At 40.8% G+C, this 13438-nt stretch overlaps 1 protein-coding gene across 4 annotated transcripts in view; it reads right to left on the minus strand.

Moving 5' to 3' along the window:
• Positions 1-13438, minus strand: part of MIB1 (MIB E3 ubiquitin protein ligase 1) — a 102872-nt gene that overhangs the window by 23732 nt on the left and 65702 nt on the right. For all 4 annotated transcript variants that reach the window (XM_073331409.1, XM_073331411.1, XM_073331410.1 and 1 more), the window contains one exon: positions 3135-3296. In XM_073331409.1, coding sequence (XP_073187510.1) covers positions 3135-3296 — 162 coding nt within the window. The remainder of the gene's footprint in view (positions 1-3134; positions 3297-13438) is intronic.

The following is a 13438-nucleotide window of genomic DNA, read 5'->3' on the forward strand; positions in this document are numbered from 1 at the left end:
GTATTTATGAGCTTAACTTTCAACCAAGATTTAAAAAAAACAAAACAAAAAAAAAACTTAAGTTCTGTTCTGACAATATATTACTTCCAAGTGAAGTACACAGCTGAAAGAAATTGGAAGACTACGGAATACAATAGTTTGGCAACCCAACCTCTCTTAAGAATGACTTAACCAGGCACTCTTAAGATGAGGAGGGAGGGAGGGAGGGAGGGAGGGAGGGAGGGAGAGAGAAAGAAAGAAAGAAAGAAAGAAAGAAAGAAAGAAAGAAAGAAAGAAAGAAAGAAAGAAAGAAAGAAAGAAAGAAAGAAAGAAAGAAAGAAAGAAAGAAAGAAAGAAAGAAAGAAAGAAAGAAAGAAAGAAAGAAAGAAAGAAAGAAAGAAAGAAAGAAAGAAAGAAAGAAAGAAAGAAAGAAAGAAAGAAAGAAAGAAAGAAAGAAGCTTCAATTTCATGCAGATGCTGCCAGTGAAAAGGGGTGGTCACTGAAAAAACAATTCAATGCAGCGCTGAATCTGAGAAAGAACATTCATGTGTGTCACGCTTACTGTATACTTACTTCAGATGTAACTTCTCAAACACAAAGCATTTTTAGTAACTTCTCACAAAGTTCATTTCAGACCACGGAACTGAAACTGACCCTTTATTGTTCTTTTATCCCACTTATTTAAGAGGAGTTCTGTGTAATACTGCTACAACTTTTCCTTACATATGCCAATCACTTAGGAGGAACAGTAAATATTCATTAAAAAATAGTATTTCAAATCCTTCTATAGAACACTCAGGCAAGTATACTTCAACTGAGTTAAGAATGTGTATTTTTTCCTAATAGCCCTATTCATAACTTTTTGATCTTGACAGGTATGCCTGCTTGATACATCCAATTTTGCTTCCTTTTATTACTTGTACAGTGGTTACTATTAAAAAGTTATTAAGTATCACACAGATGATTTTCAGAGTTAACAGTTACATCCCTATCTTATTTATATAGGTTGGTACATTAGTAAATGTTGACTTTTTAATGATGTACAGTGAATTTACAGTTTTGAATAGCTGCCTTTTTTCCTATAAAACTTTTGTTTAAATGAAACTGTCTCTGGAATATTATGTACAATTACAATAAAAAATGACTACGTAAAATAGGCACTTTGTTACTCAGCAAATCTGACCCTTTGGTATATTCTGAATCAAATATTTTAGCGACAGAAAATAGTTTTTACTTCTGTTTACATCTGTTAGCCCTGCAGAGTCAACACAGACATGAATGTGATGTATGAATTCTACTCCTGGTTTCTGTAGCAACAAAAAATTTTACTTCCAATTGCAAGGTAAAATTCAATCTTATACCAACAAAACCCTACTGTTTTAGCAGGGTTTACAGGAGTAACTGAGGGAGGAAATTCTGCTTTAATCAATCAAGAGAGGGAGTCGCAATTGGTGTACGTTTGGTCCCACAGATTCTTTATTAATAGAGGTGAAGTTGCATGATCAAGAAAGAATTCTACCCGACTTTCAGATCCCAGGTGAGTTAGCAGAACTGGCCATGGTGAAAAAAGCCAACTATTTTTAACTTTAAATTGAGCAAGTTTGAGCTAGAGTCACTGAAAAAAACATTGTTCTACTATACTGTCTAGAATGCTTTTCAAAGCTAAACTGAATTGTAATGTTATGATTTAAAACAAGAGTCAAGAATTTTGACTGAGGCACCCTATAATTACACTATGGCATGTTTACACATCACTCAGTGATGTATTAAGCAGTATCTCTACAGATATGTGGATGTGTAGAAATATTTTATGCATCAAGTGCAATAAAAGCAAAAATTTCTGAAATGTAATGTACACACAATGACAAATATACACACACAATAGCAAACCAATGGTAACAAAATGATCATTTTAAAATGTGATTTGTTTTTAAAATCACCAAAGCACTTAACATTCAAAAAGGACTAGTCTATAAAATTTTTCTAAAATGAGGCAATATAGCAGTCAAGAGCATTTGACTTTTTAAAAGATGTGTCTAAGAAATAACTTTAAAAAATTCATCTCTAGACAGAAGCATTGTGCGTCATTTTTTTAATTAGGAAGAAGTGTAAGTCTCTCAATTAGAAGTTTAATTTAAATAACCTCCTTTGCCTTAATTATAACATCACTAGTAGGCGTAGTTATTATTCTTTGTACTAAGGTATGCCAGTTCAGTCTAAGAGGTGTGAAAAAACACCCCCCTGAGCATTGCAAGTTTTAGCGCTGTAAAGTGCCAGTGTAGACAGCGCTCCCAGCGCTGGTACCTATTCCCCTTGTGGAGATAGCATTTTTAGAGCGTTGTGAGAGCTCTCCCAGCACTATGCTGCGACTACACGCGACAGCGCTTTAACATTGCCAGTGAAGACGTGCCTTTAGAAAGATCTCTCCTATTTCTCCATTTACTGTATATGGATTTACATCCTTGTAATAATATTTAAACTGCAATTTTATCACAATAAGATAGTTGCCTTATTTATCTCTTTCCCCTTCTCCCCAACATCAATGACCATCCTTAGTTTTCTGGGCATTAACAATTTAACTTTGATCCTTGTTTTTCATAGTTGGTGAGACACCAGCCGCATCAGAATGGACTTCTGAAATGAATTTGTCAGGACACAAATATAACTTACTAGGTAACATGATTAAGCTACAGCTAAATGCAAATAACCCGCATAATTTCTCTAAGTTTTAGAGCTAAAACACAAAACATAAAACATAATACATGAAAGCTACAAACAAAGCCATGCAAGATGTTAAATCAAAGCATATTTTATTCTTAATCTCTGTACTATATTACTGCTCATTTGTTTCTATTAAAATAATTTCTTCCAAATTCCTGGAACTCATACAAGTTCACTACCAAAGACAAGTCTATGATAATATTTTGGGCACACACACCTTTTTCTTTAAAACAGATGAGTTAATGAAATAATAATAATAAGCATAAAAAAGTGCATATGTAACAATTTGATTTTAATATGGCCCCGCAATTTGGTGAAGAATGTCTCTAAATAAATCTGTGCTGACAACAAGCAGTTCAACAGTACAGAATCTTCAGACTAGACTACAGAAAGAGGTGTACGGGAAAGAAAGTAATAAACAAATTTTATTTACTGTGTTCTTTGATGGCTCCCAAGCAGTATCTACCTTGCCCACATCTTGCATGTCTTGGAGCTGGCGAAGCTGTGACAAAGTATGATGCCTCAGGGCTTCATGTAGGGGAGTATCCCCATCTTTATCCTGAATATCCAGTTTAGCACCTGCACGGACTAAGAGCTGAAAGAGAAAGAATCTTATTTAGATAACACAAAGAAAACTACCAATATTGTTTTAAGGAAAAAAATGCAATGGAAAATCAGTTCTTTTAATTACCCTAAAAGGCCTGAAAATGATAAAGAAATTCTGATTATTTACCTTACAGTAATTGATCGAGACATGTCCCTATGTGTATTCCACTTCAGGTGCAAACGCACTCAATACACCTGAGTACGGAAGACTTTACATTAGTAGTGTCTGATGGTCTGTGCTTGTGCCCTCTACCTCTGAACTGAGGGGCAGCAAGGACCAACCGCCTCTCCAGTTCCTTCTCTACCACAAATCACTTTAGGAAAGAATCTGAAGTGGACAGAAAAGAGAGTGGGTAATGGAATACACGTAGGGATTACACATGTCAAACTCCAGTTACCATAAGATAAGTAACCAGAATTTCTCTTCTATGTGATGGGCCCCAGGGTATACTCCACGTGAGGTGACTCTCGAACAGTATTCATTGAAGAGGACACAGGACCCCTGCTGTATCACAGACTGCAGGACTACTGTGCCAAAGGATGTGTCTGCTGACGAAGCTTGTATCAGGGCACAATGCGTAGTAAAGGTACAAGAGAGGCCCATATTGCCACACTACAGATACCCAGAAGGGGAACATCCAAAAGAGAATCTAGCCTGGGCTCTCACTGTCAGCTTATAGCAAAAGCAAGCTGCAATCTGAAATCCACTTAGAATGTCTTTGTGAGGAGATTGCTTCCCATTTAATCTGTTTAATAAAGGAGATAAAAAGCTTCAGAGATTTCCTGAAGGGTTTGTCCTCTATATGAGGAGCATCCAAAGAATGAGACTTCCTGTCTTCTCCAGTTGCATGAGGTTTTGGGCAGAAACCAGGTAGGCTATGATCTGATTTAATGGAATTTAGAGAGTCTTTCTAATGAATACAGGGTGCAGCCTGAAAAAGCCTTCTCCTTACAGAAAACTGTGTAGGGTGGGTCTGCCATAAGGGCCCCCAAGATCACCTACTCTTCTAGTGGACCGCAGTCACAAAGGCCATCTTTACAGACAGATGAAGAAAGGGGCAGGAGGCTAAAGATTCCAATGGAAGATTCATGAGCGCTGACAATATGAGATCAAGATCCTAAGTCAGCATAAGTTTCAATACCCAAGGAGAGGTTCTGGCAAGGCCTTCTACCAGAGGACGGAAAACATTAATCACTGCCAAGTGCATTCGCAGCAAGCTGTGAGACAGACCCAGTCATTTTAAAGAGGAGATAGTACAGAATGATAGAAATCTGTGAGACCTTTGGAAATATCAGATGATGCGGGGACCAGATAAAATTTTATTCCATTTTGCAGCGTACCACTTTCTTGTAGAGACTTTCTGCTATTATTGATGATGGATTGTACCACCTCTGAACATGACCTCTCTAAGCTTACTGTTCATCCAAATACTGGGCTTTTAGATTGAGGGATGCTGGGATTGGGATGGGAGATTTTTTTTTTTGTCCTAAGTCAGCAGGTCCAACACAAATGGATTCATATGCACAGATAAGAAGCCATCTGAAAGGATGCTGCTGAAACAAAATTGCCTCAGAAAACAGGGTGCCACTTGGCCTACCGATGCTTTACCCTGCTTGATTTTCCTCAGAAATCAAGGTAAGACAGAAATGGATGAGGAAATCATACATGAGCAGGTCTGAACACTGCACTAGGAAAAATGTCCCCCCAGGAGTTGTGCCCCAGAACTGCTCACAACCAGTAGGCCGGGTATTTCTTATTCTCTCGGGACACAAAGAGGTCCCATGATGGGAATCCCCGCTGACAGAATATGCTCTGTACAACTGAGTCATGAAGTTTACACTTGTGGTCTCTGTGGAAGTGCCAACTGAGGCTGTCCACAGAAGTGTATATTATTACTGATAGGTGCACTGCCAAAAATGGTGATCTGGAGTCAGCTACACCTATTCCAGAGCTTGATCACTTCTATGCAAAGAGGAGTGGATCTTGCTTCTTCCTGTATGTTATATAATATACTGTAGTCACACCGTCCAACATGACCTGAATGTATAGGGCATGGATGAAGAGCAGGAACCTTTTGCAGGCTTTGTGTAGTGCTTGCAATTTGAGGAGATTGATGTGAAGCTTAGATTCTTACTGGTACCAAGCGTCTTGAGCCACAGTTTGTCCAGATGCATTTTCAATTCAGTAGGGAGGCATCCATAATTAGCTTCTTTGTAGTTGGAATGGGGTACAAAGGAAACCGCTATCCATACAGTTTCTCTGTCTTCCTACCAGGTAAAGGATGTCAGAACACTGGGAAATTGAGCAGAGACAGCCTGGGCAACAGAGTCTCAGAGAGTAAACTGTCCATAAGCATGCCTGAAAACACCAAAGATGAAGCCCTGAAAAGGGGATTATTCTCCCATTTTTGAAAGGGAAAGGCAATGCCCTAGTGTGCCAATTACCACAGCATCACTTTGCTTTCCATTCCAAGCAAACTGTTCATGCTGGTTCTTCTTGAGCATGTTAAGTCTGGTATAAGGAATCGACACCACCTACAGCAAGCTGCGTTTATGCCCGGCCAATCATCCACAGAACAGATTTTTACCATTAGACAAACTGTTGAAAAAGCCTAAGAATTTTGGCCCAGGAAAGAGAAGGCATGCATATAGCCTTTATTGATTGAAAAGCTGCCTGACTGTTGATCATTGCTCCCTTGGGCTCTGCCTGCAAGCTGCTGGTGTGCCTGGCTAGCTCCTCAACCTTCTCATAGAGATGTACCATGAAAGTGAGAGCTGTGTTCACTGAGATGTCCAACTGCTTTGAATACAACAAACAACAACATCCATCAAGGGTGCATGGCTGTACCGATCTGTTCAACACAGTTATTGACCAAATGAGGGAAACCGTCACTAATTGCATATCAGAGTTGATATTGCATGACTTCTGCATAACAGACCTGGAATACACAGATGACTCAGCTATATTTACATCCCCACAAACTAATCTCATCAATGCCCTGAATATATTTATAGAAGACGCAAGTAGGCTTGGTCTACTTGGAAGAAGACTGAACTGACAAAAGTGGCTGATAGACTTCTACCCCTACCCATAATAATCAATGGACAAGAAGTTGATTTCATTGAGTATCTTAGCTCTGTTGTCACCAAGGGAGGTTGCCTTGCTGACATGAAATATCAAATCAGCAAGCCTGTGGGTGTTATGCAGACTCTTTGGAAGCCTCCATGGCGTCAATGCCACATATCAACTCAGACTAAGATAGCATCTATCAAGCAGCAGTGGCTTCTGTCCTTTTATAAAGCTCTGAAATCCAGGCCACCACAGACACAAAAATGTGCCAGCTAGATGCTTTCAACATGAAACAGCAATGATGTATTGAAGGCACATGGTGATTTCATCATGTTACACAAAAGGATGTCAGGTGTTGGACCAACCACCCTCCAAGTGTTTTCCCAAGTGACTCAAAGCTGGCTCAGGTGGCTTGGCCAGAGTCTATATCCATGCCAGCTTGATATGTTTGATCCAACAAAAGCTGGAGGGACAAGACCTCACAGGCTACCTCAGACACACTGAAGTGATGTCATGGCTTCCAACCTCATCCACATTATAGTCTTAATACGGAGCAGGCTACAACATTGGCAGGAGACCAGGCTCTCTGGACACGGGTGATCCAAAGGATTCTATGCTCCATGAGTGGGAAAATTAATGAACGGTGTCATATAGGTACAGGAGGCCACATGGCGTAAGAGGGGAAGGCAGCATCAGCATCACTGTCATCTGAGAGCTGAGTCGAAGCTGGATGATGAGGTCCCTCCCAGCTTGGAATCTGTCCTGGTCTAACTATGCTGTGGCTGTAATCAAATCCAAAGTTGCTTCAATAAAGTCTATCGTTTGTGTGGCAATTAAAAGGGACTTTTCTTGTTTTACCTGGAGCCCTGAGGATTGAAGGAGGCTGAGAAGTGATAGGGTTGTTCATCATATATCTCAGTATGATCAACTTGTAACCAGCCAATCATCAAGGTAGGGAAATACTGGCAATGCAGGTAAGCTGTCACCACGGATAGCACCTTCTTGAAAACTCTAGGGCCTGTCAAAAAATGGAAGGGAAGAACTCTGCACTGGTAATGGTCTAGGCCCACTGTAAATCTCCTGTGTGCTGGGTGAATGTCTATCTGAAAATAGGAGTCCTTCAATCAAGAGCTGCAAGCCAGTCACCTTTGCTCTGAGAGGGGATTATAGAGATGATCATTCTGAATCTTGAAAAGCAAATGAACATACGCACTTCAGTCTCTAGAATGGGGTCTCCAGTCTCCAATCCTTTTGGGGATGAGGAAATACCTTGAATAAAAAAACCTTCCCACTATGCTGAGGAAGCTCTAGAGTTCCTAGCTGAAAGAGGGAGTCTACCTCCTGTCCGAGCATCCTCTCTTGAGACGAGTTCATGAAGAGGGATGAGAGGAAGGGGGTTTTTATGGTAGGAATAGAGAGAAATTCTACTGTATAGCTGATGACAATGATTTCTAGGACTCGTCACCAGGGAGAAACAGGCCAGACAGTCACTGAATGGAGAGTGGATGCTGGGTGATATGGGAACTTTGTTTGTAGCTCTTGAGGGTCCCATCAACAGGGTTTCTTGGCAGAAGACTGGGGAGAGAACAATGGAAGGATCTTCTCTCAGCTGCACTGCCCACTCTGGCACTTTCTGGGAGGCTTGTAAGGCTTTGGTGGTAAAAAGGCAGAGGACCAGGGTACTGTTTAAATGGTGGTGATTTGGAGCATTTTCTCTGAGGTGCTGTCACATGTATACCCAAGGAGCAAAGGGTAGCATGAGAATCCTTAAGGATATGCAGTGACTTATTCGTTTTGTCACTGAGCAGACCGTCACTCCTGAAGGGGAAATGCTCTGCCATAGCTTGAATTTTCTTGGAAAACCCCAAGGACTGGACCCATGAAGTCTGAAGTAGTGTCCACTGCAACTACTGAGCCTGCAAGAGTGAGAGGGTGCCCAAGACACTGTGGAACCTTTTTCAGGGCTAATCTTGCATCACAATACGGCCAGTGTAGCCAATGTCTTCGTTTCAAGCTCACCAGAGAAGTGCGAGTTCTCAGAATTCCACACGGGGAGCCAATGGTACCGGATGCCTAGTAACGCCTCAAATGGCCAACAATACTGGAGAATGACAGCCCAATGATGTGGGTACATCCCTAGTGATTACCAGTTCTGAGTGTATTGGTGAATCCAGGTCAGCATACACAGCCAGGTCATCGAGGATATGATATCCAACCCCTAATGATGGGGAGTGGCAGGGAAGGTGGAGCCACTGTGCAATCACTAACTAGGAAGACCCAAGCAGGCCATGCAGCACTTGAAGGCGAGATCTAGGGCATGCTAAGTATTCCAAATGGTGGAGCTATTGAGGGAAATCCCCCAGATCCCTACTAATAATATCTAACTCACTAAAAACTATCTAAAAGTGTTTATTTACAGAAAAATAAGTCAGAGCAGGATTGCTCGTAAAGCTGCAGACACTGAAGAGGTTCCTTCTCGTACCATGGGCAATACCAAGGAACTGGACAGGTGATTGGTCTGTGCCACCCATTGTGATCTCAATTCAGAGGACAGGGAAGCAGGGGGCACAGGCATGGGCCGATGTATAATGCTGATGAAAAATCTCCCAGTCTCAGGCTATATCTATGCTACAAACTACAGATGTGATTCACAGATCGCGCACACATGCTAGCTTGATGAGAGCTAATGCGAGAATGTGTATGTGAACTGGGAATCACACCTCTAGTTTGTAGTGTAGATGTAGTCTCACACACATGAAGTGCACATGTGCCTCGAGTGGAATATGCGTAAGGACAACCACTTGAAGGAGGACTTTATTTTACTGTAATTTAAATAGAATATTCACATTTCATTCTGTATTTTCCAGGCTTTGTACTCCAATTCCAATTAGGATTTTAGTTATATTCAATTGCTCTATGTTTTATTTCAGCATGAACTTGATTTCAAGCTGTATTTTGATGGGGAGCTAGGATAAAAACCATGCCAGAAGACCCACACCATGCTTTTTAAGACTTGAGAGATATCCTACATGTAAACAGTGCAACACTACAGAAGCAATATATCAGAAATAAAGGAAGGCTAACAAGGTGAATCTCCAAATGGTTTCCATAAAATTGTTCAGAATTATTACATTTTTACATGATATGTATCTTTACACCATAAGGAAGTTACGATAGCCTCAAAATCAACAGAGCAATTAAATGTGTGCATACGTCTATCATTATTCAGCAAAGCACTTAAGCACCTGCTTAAAGTTAAGGATACGCTTAAACCCCATTGAAGGCAGTGAGATTTAAGTATCTTCTTTAAGTTAAACAGGTGCTTAAGTGTTTTGCTGAACAGAAATGGACTGCTGAATCAGCCCCTCTATGATTAAGGAGTACAATTATATCCTGCACTGAGGCTTGAAAAGTGGAAAGTGCAAGTGGAAAGTTTCCTTAGTGAGCGTGTAGCCTAAAGCCATCACTCTACACAGAACGCAAGGTTTCGTTTAAATTTTTTTCTTCGTAACAGTTTTCTAGTGAAGTCATAAGCATACATGTGATACATATCAGTCTAACACACATTTCCAAAGTAAATCCAAATAAAGTCAAACTCTAAGAAAAGAAATGATAAAAATAACGAAGATATCCCATATCATTAGCAACTTATACTGGCATTGTACATTATAAAACAACCAACTGCTGAAGAACTGAAAAATTCACCATTATATCTCCTGACAATACTTACAAATTCTTTACTCTTAAAGAAATTAAGTTGCTAGCCAATATGCTTGTGAAGATAACTGTCAAATATGAGTTGATGCAGCACTACTTTCCCTAGTCCACAGATAGATCACAACAGCAGTGTGAAAAACAAGATGGTCAGTTTCATCGCTGCTATTAAAAAAAAACTGTTAGCAGTTAAAATGTCAAAATATCAACTTCAGACTTCTAAGAACCGGCAAAAACCATGAGTAGCAGCAGAGGCAAAAAGACCCCAGAAAGCAGAGATATGAGGAGGAACAAGAGGAACAACCCTCCCCTCCAGCAGCCACGATACTCTTTGAGAGGAGTCTGGTAGCAGACAATCCCCCACCATAAAACACAAGAGCCAGAAGGGTCTAGAGCAGGGGCGGCCAACCTGTGGCTCCAGAGCCACATGCGGCTCTTCCGAAGTTAACACGCGGCTCCTTGTATAGGCACCAACTCCAGGGCTGGAGCTACAGGCGCCAACTTTCCAACATGCCAGGGGGTGCTCACTGCTCAACTCCTGGCTCTGCCGCAGGCCCTGTCCCCATTCCACCCCTTCCCGCACCCTCCCCGAGCCTGCCGTGCCCTCACTCCTCCCCCTCTGAGCCTCTGCAAGCCACAAAACAGCTGACTGGGAGGTGTGGAGAGGGAGAGGGAGGCACTGATCAGCGGGGCTGCCAGTGGGCAGCAGGTGCTGGGAGCAGAGGAGGGGGGCTGTTGACCTATTACTGATGGGGGGCTGTTGACTTATTACTCTGGCTCTTTGGCAATGTACATTGGTAAATTCTGGCTCCTTCTGAGGCTCAGGTTGGTCACCCCCGTCTAGAGGAAAAGAGACACCAAACAAATAAAGCTCCTTTCTCCCTTCCAGACCCCGGAGCAATTTGGAACTTAAATTTCCTCAGGACCTAATAGCCAGAAAATGATGTACAAGACTGCCCTTCCTATCCGCAAAGCAAGGTCCAGGGACAGCAGCCAGGTAAAAAACCCTAGCACCTTCCCCTTTACTCAGCAAATGCTGTTACCTCTGGACCTCACAAGTGGGTCCCATTCCTCCTTTCCTTGTATTCCTTCCCAGTAGCCAGTGACTGGTATGTTTTTCTCAAGCTATTGTTCCCAAATGAGGGGGACAACCTGCAAGTTCCACTTGTAGAAGTTTCTCTTTAGTAACTGTTGGGTTCTGCTCTCCTTCCTTGCAGAACGGGTAGAAGTAAGCCCTCTATGACACCAAACATCCTGAAAACTGCATGGATCTCGGGGCAACAATGGAAACCCAAATCTCTGCACAACAGCCTGACCTACCCTTTCCCATGACAACAGGGCTCTTAAAAGAACTATACTACCCTTAACTTCTACTTCATAGATGCATAAGGCTACAACTTTGGAAGGAACCCAATAGGAATTAATAATTTTGATTCATGGGAGCCAATATATTCTTTGCATGGCTGCGTAAGTTATTTTAGGATTTTTAGTTAATCCAGCTTTGAGGTGTGGATGCTCTGCTAGGGTTCCATTTCAACATTCTTGGACATAAGCACTCCAATCTGATACACCACATACTACTAGTTCTTCAACATGCCTATTCTCCTGCTCATCTTTTAGATTAGCATTGTGCCCACAAAGTATCATGCCAGCTCTAAAAGGGCACACAGGCTCACCAAATATAAATTTAGAATAGCCTGAAGAATGCAAGTGACATTGATTCTATGAAAAATATTCTTCTGGGGGCAAGAAGTTCCAGATATAGGGCCATATCATATGCTTCACTGCAATGGGATCACATCTGTCAACACTTATGGGTAAGAAAAACCATTTTCTAATAATGATAAATACAAGTACAAGCAAGACAGACAATATTTACCACTCATCACAAGATATTTTTAAGAAAAAAGAAAGAAAGAAAAGAAAGCTAGTTACGTAGGTTAGGTTATACGAATAATGGAGAAGCTCACATGCATCAAGTGTTCTCTGCATTGCCTGTGTCCATCTTATTGATGTACTATGGATTTTTATGGTCCAAAAAATGGTGTCCAGATATCTCATTTATACAGGTTATCTACTCAGTCTTCAGTTTGGTCCAGTAGATGATCTGCCCAACTAAAATTTCCACTGCAGTTTCAACAAAAAAGTATTCTTCCTACCTGTCCTAAATTAGTATTGCATTTCTCCCTGGAAGTGACAGCATTTCAGTAAAGTGTGAAAAGTACTATATAAAATTGAAGTAATTACCCTATATGCTAAATATCATTGTTCTAACTGGATTTTAATAATGATGGAAGCTCTGCATCATTCACCCTTGGGAGCGATGAAGTTTTCCTAAACGGGTGCCATCAACTCTCAACTTTCATTTCAACAAGCAGTTTTGGGCACACATGATTTAAAAGGTAATCTTCCAAATATGACCTGAGTCTGAACAGGTGCAGTATTATTTTATTAAATCAAAACAGCTGGGAATAGCTCCAGCGCCTCTGTTGCTGCTCATGGCTTTACCCAGGTGCAGAGTGAAAACTGCACCTATTCAGAACACTAAACAGCTGTGAAATGGACAAGAATCAGGTCACAGCCTTCGGGAAAAGTGGCAATACAGTATTTTTCATCCTGGTCAATAGGCTTAGCTCTCTAGCCTAGTAGGTGTTGGGTAAATTTTCATAATCCTGGTTATTGCGACCCTATTTTGGGAATCATTAATATTACTGTTTACTGCCAAGGCCTGATTTTCAAATTAGGCCTCTGTTTGTGGTTATAACTGTGTTTGCACTGCATTATCAGAAAAAAGTATTTACAAATGGCAAGCACAAAATGGTAGATATTCACAACGCACACAAAATTGTGCCCCAAGAGGATATTCAATATGAAAAAAATAAATCTTTAACTTGTTTCTTTGGCTATTAGGAGACAAACTTTTATCATGAGTGTTAACCTGAATAATTTCACTATCCATCTATTGGCTCTGTGAAGTCTGAACAAGCTGTGACAATAAGTATTCCAGTCTTTTTTGTTTTAGTTTTATCTAGCAAAGAAATGCTACTTGTGAAAAATCACAGATTGGAAATCTGACATCTGTAGTAGTTTCTCCTTCACAACCTTCATCTCTCATTCTCCCTTTCCTCCCCGATTCTTGTCACATTGTGGGTTTGTATCCTCCGCAAACTGCAGACTACAGGTCCCCGCAGAGGACATAACCACAGAACTTAAGGTCTCAAAGTGACATTCCACCTAGCAGAGATTACTGTTTAAGAGGTCAGAGACACAAATTTAGCACCTTATATATAAGCTAACGTTAAACATACTTAGTTACTTTTAATTTTAAATGGCTTTACAAAAATCAT

Source organism: Lepidochelys kempii, chromosome 2 (assembly GCF_965140265.1).
Source record: "Lepidochelys kempii isolate rLepKem1 chromosome 2, rLepKem1.hap2, whole genome shotgun sequence".
Taxonomy (NCBI): domain Eukaryota; kingdom Metazoa; phylum Chordata; order Testudines; family Cheloniidae; genus Lepidochelys; species Lepidochelys kempii.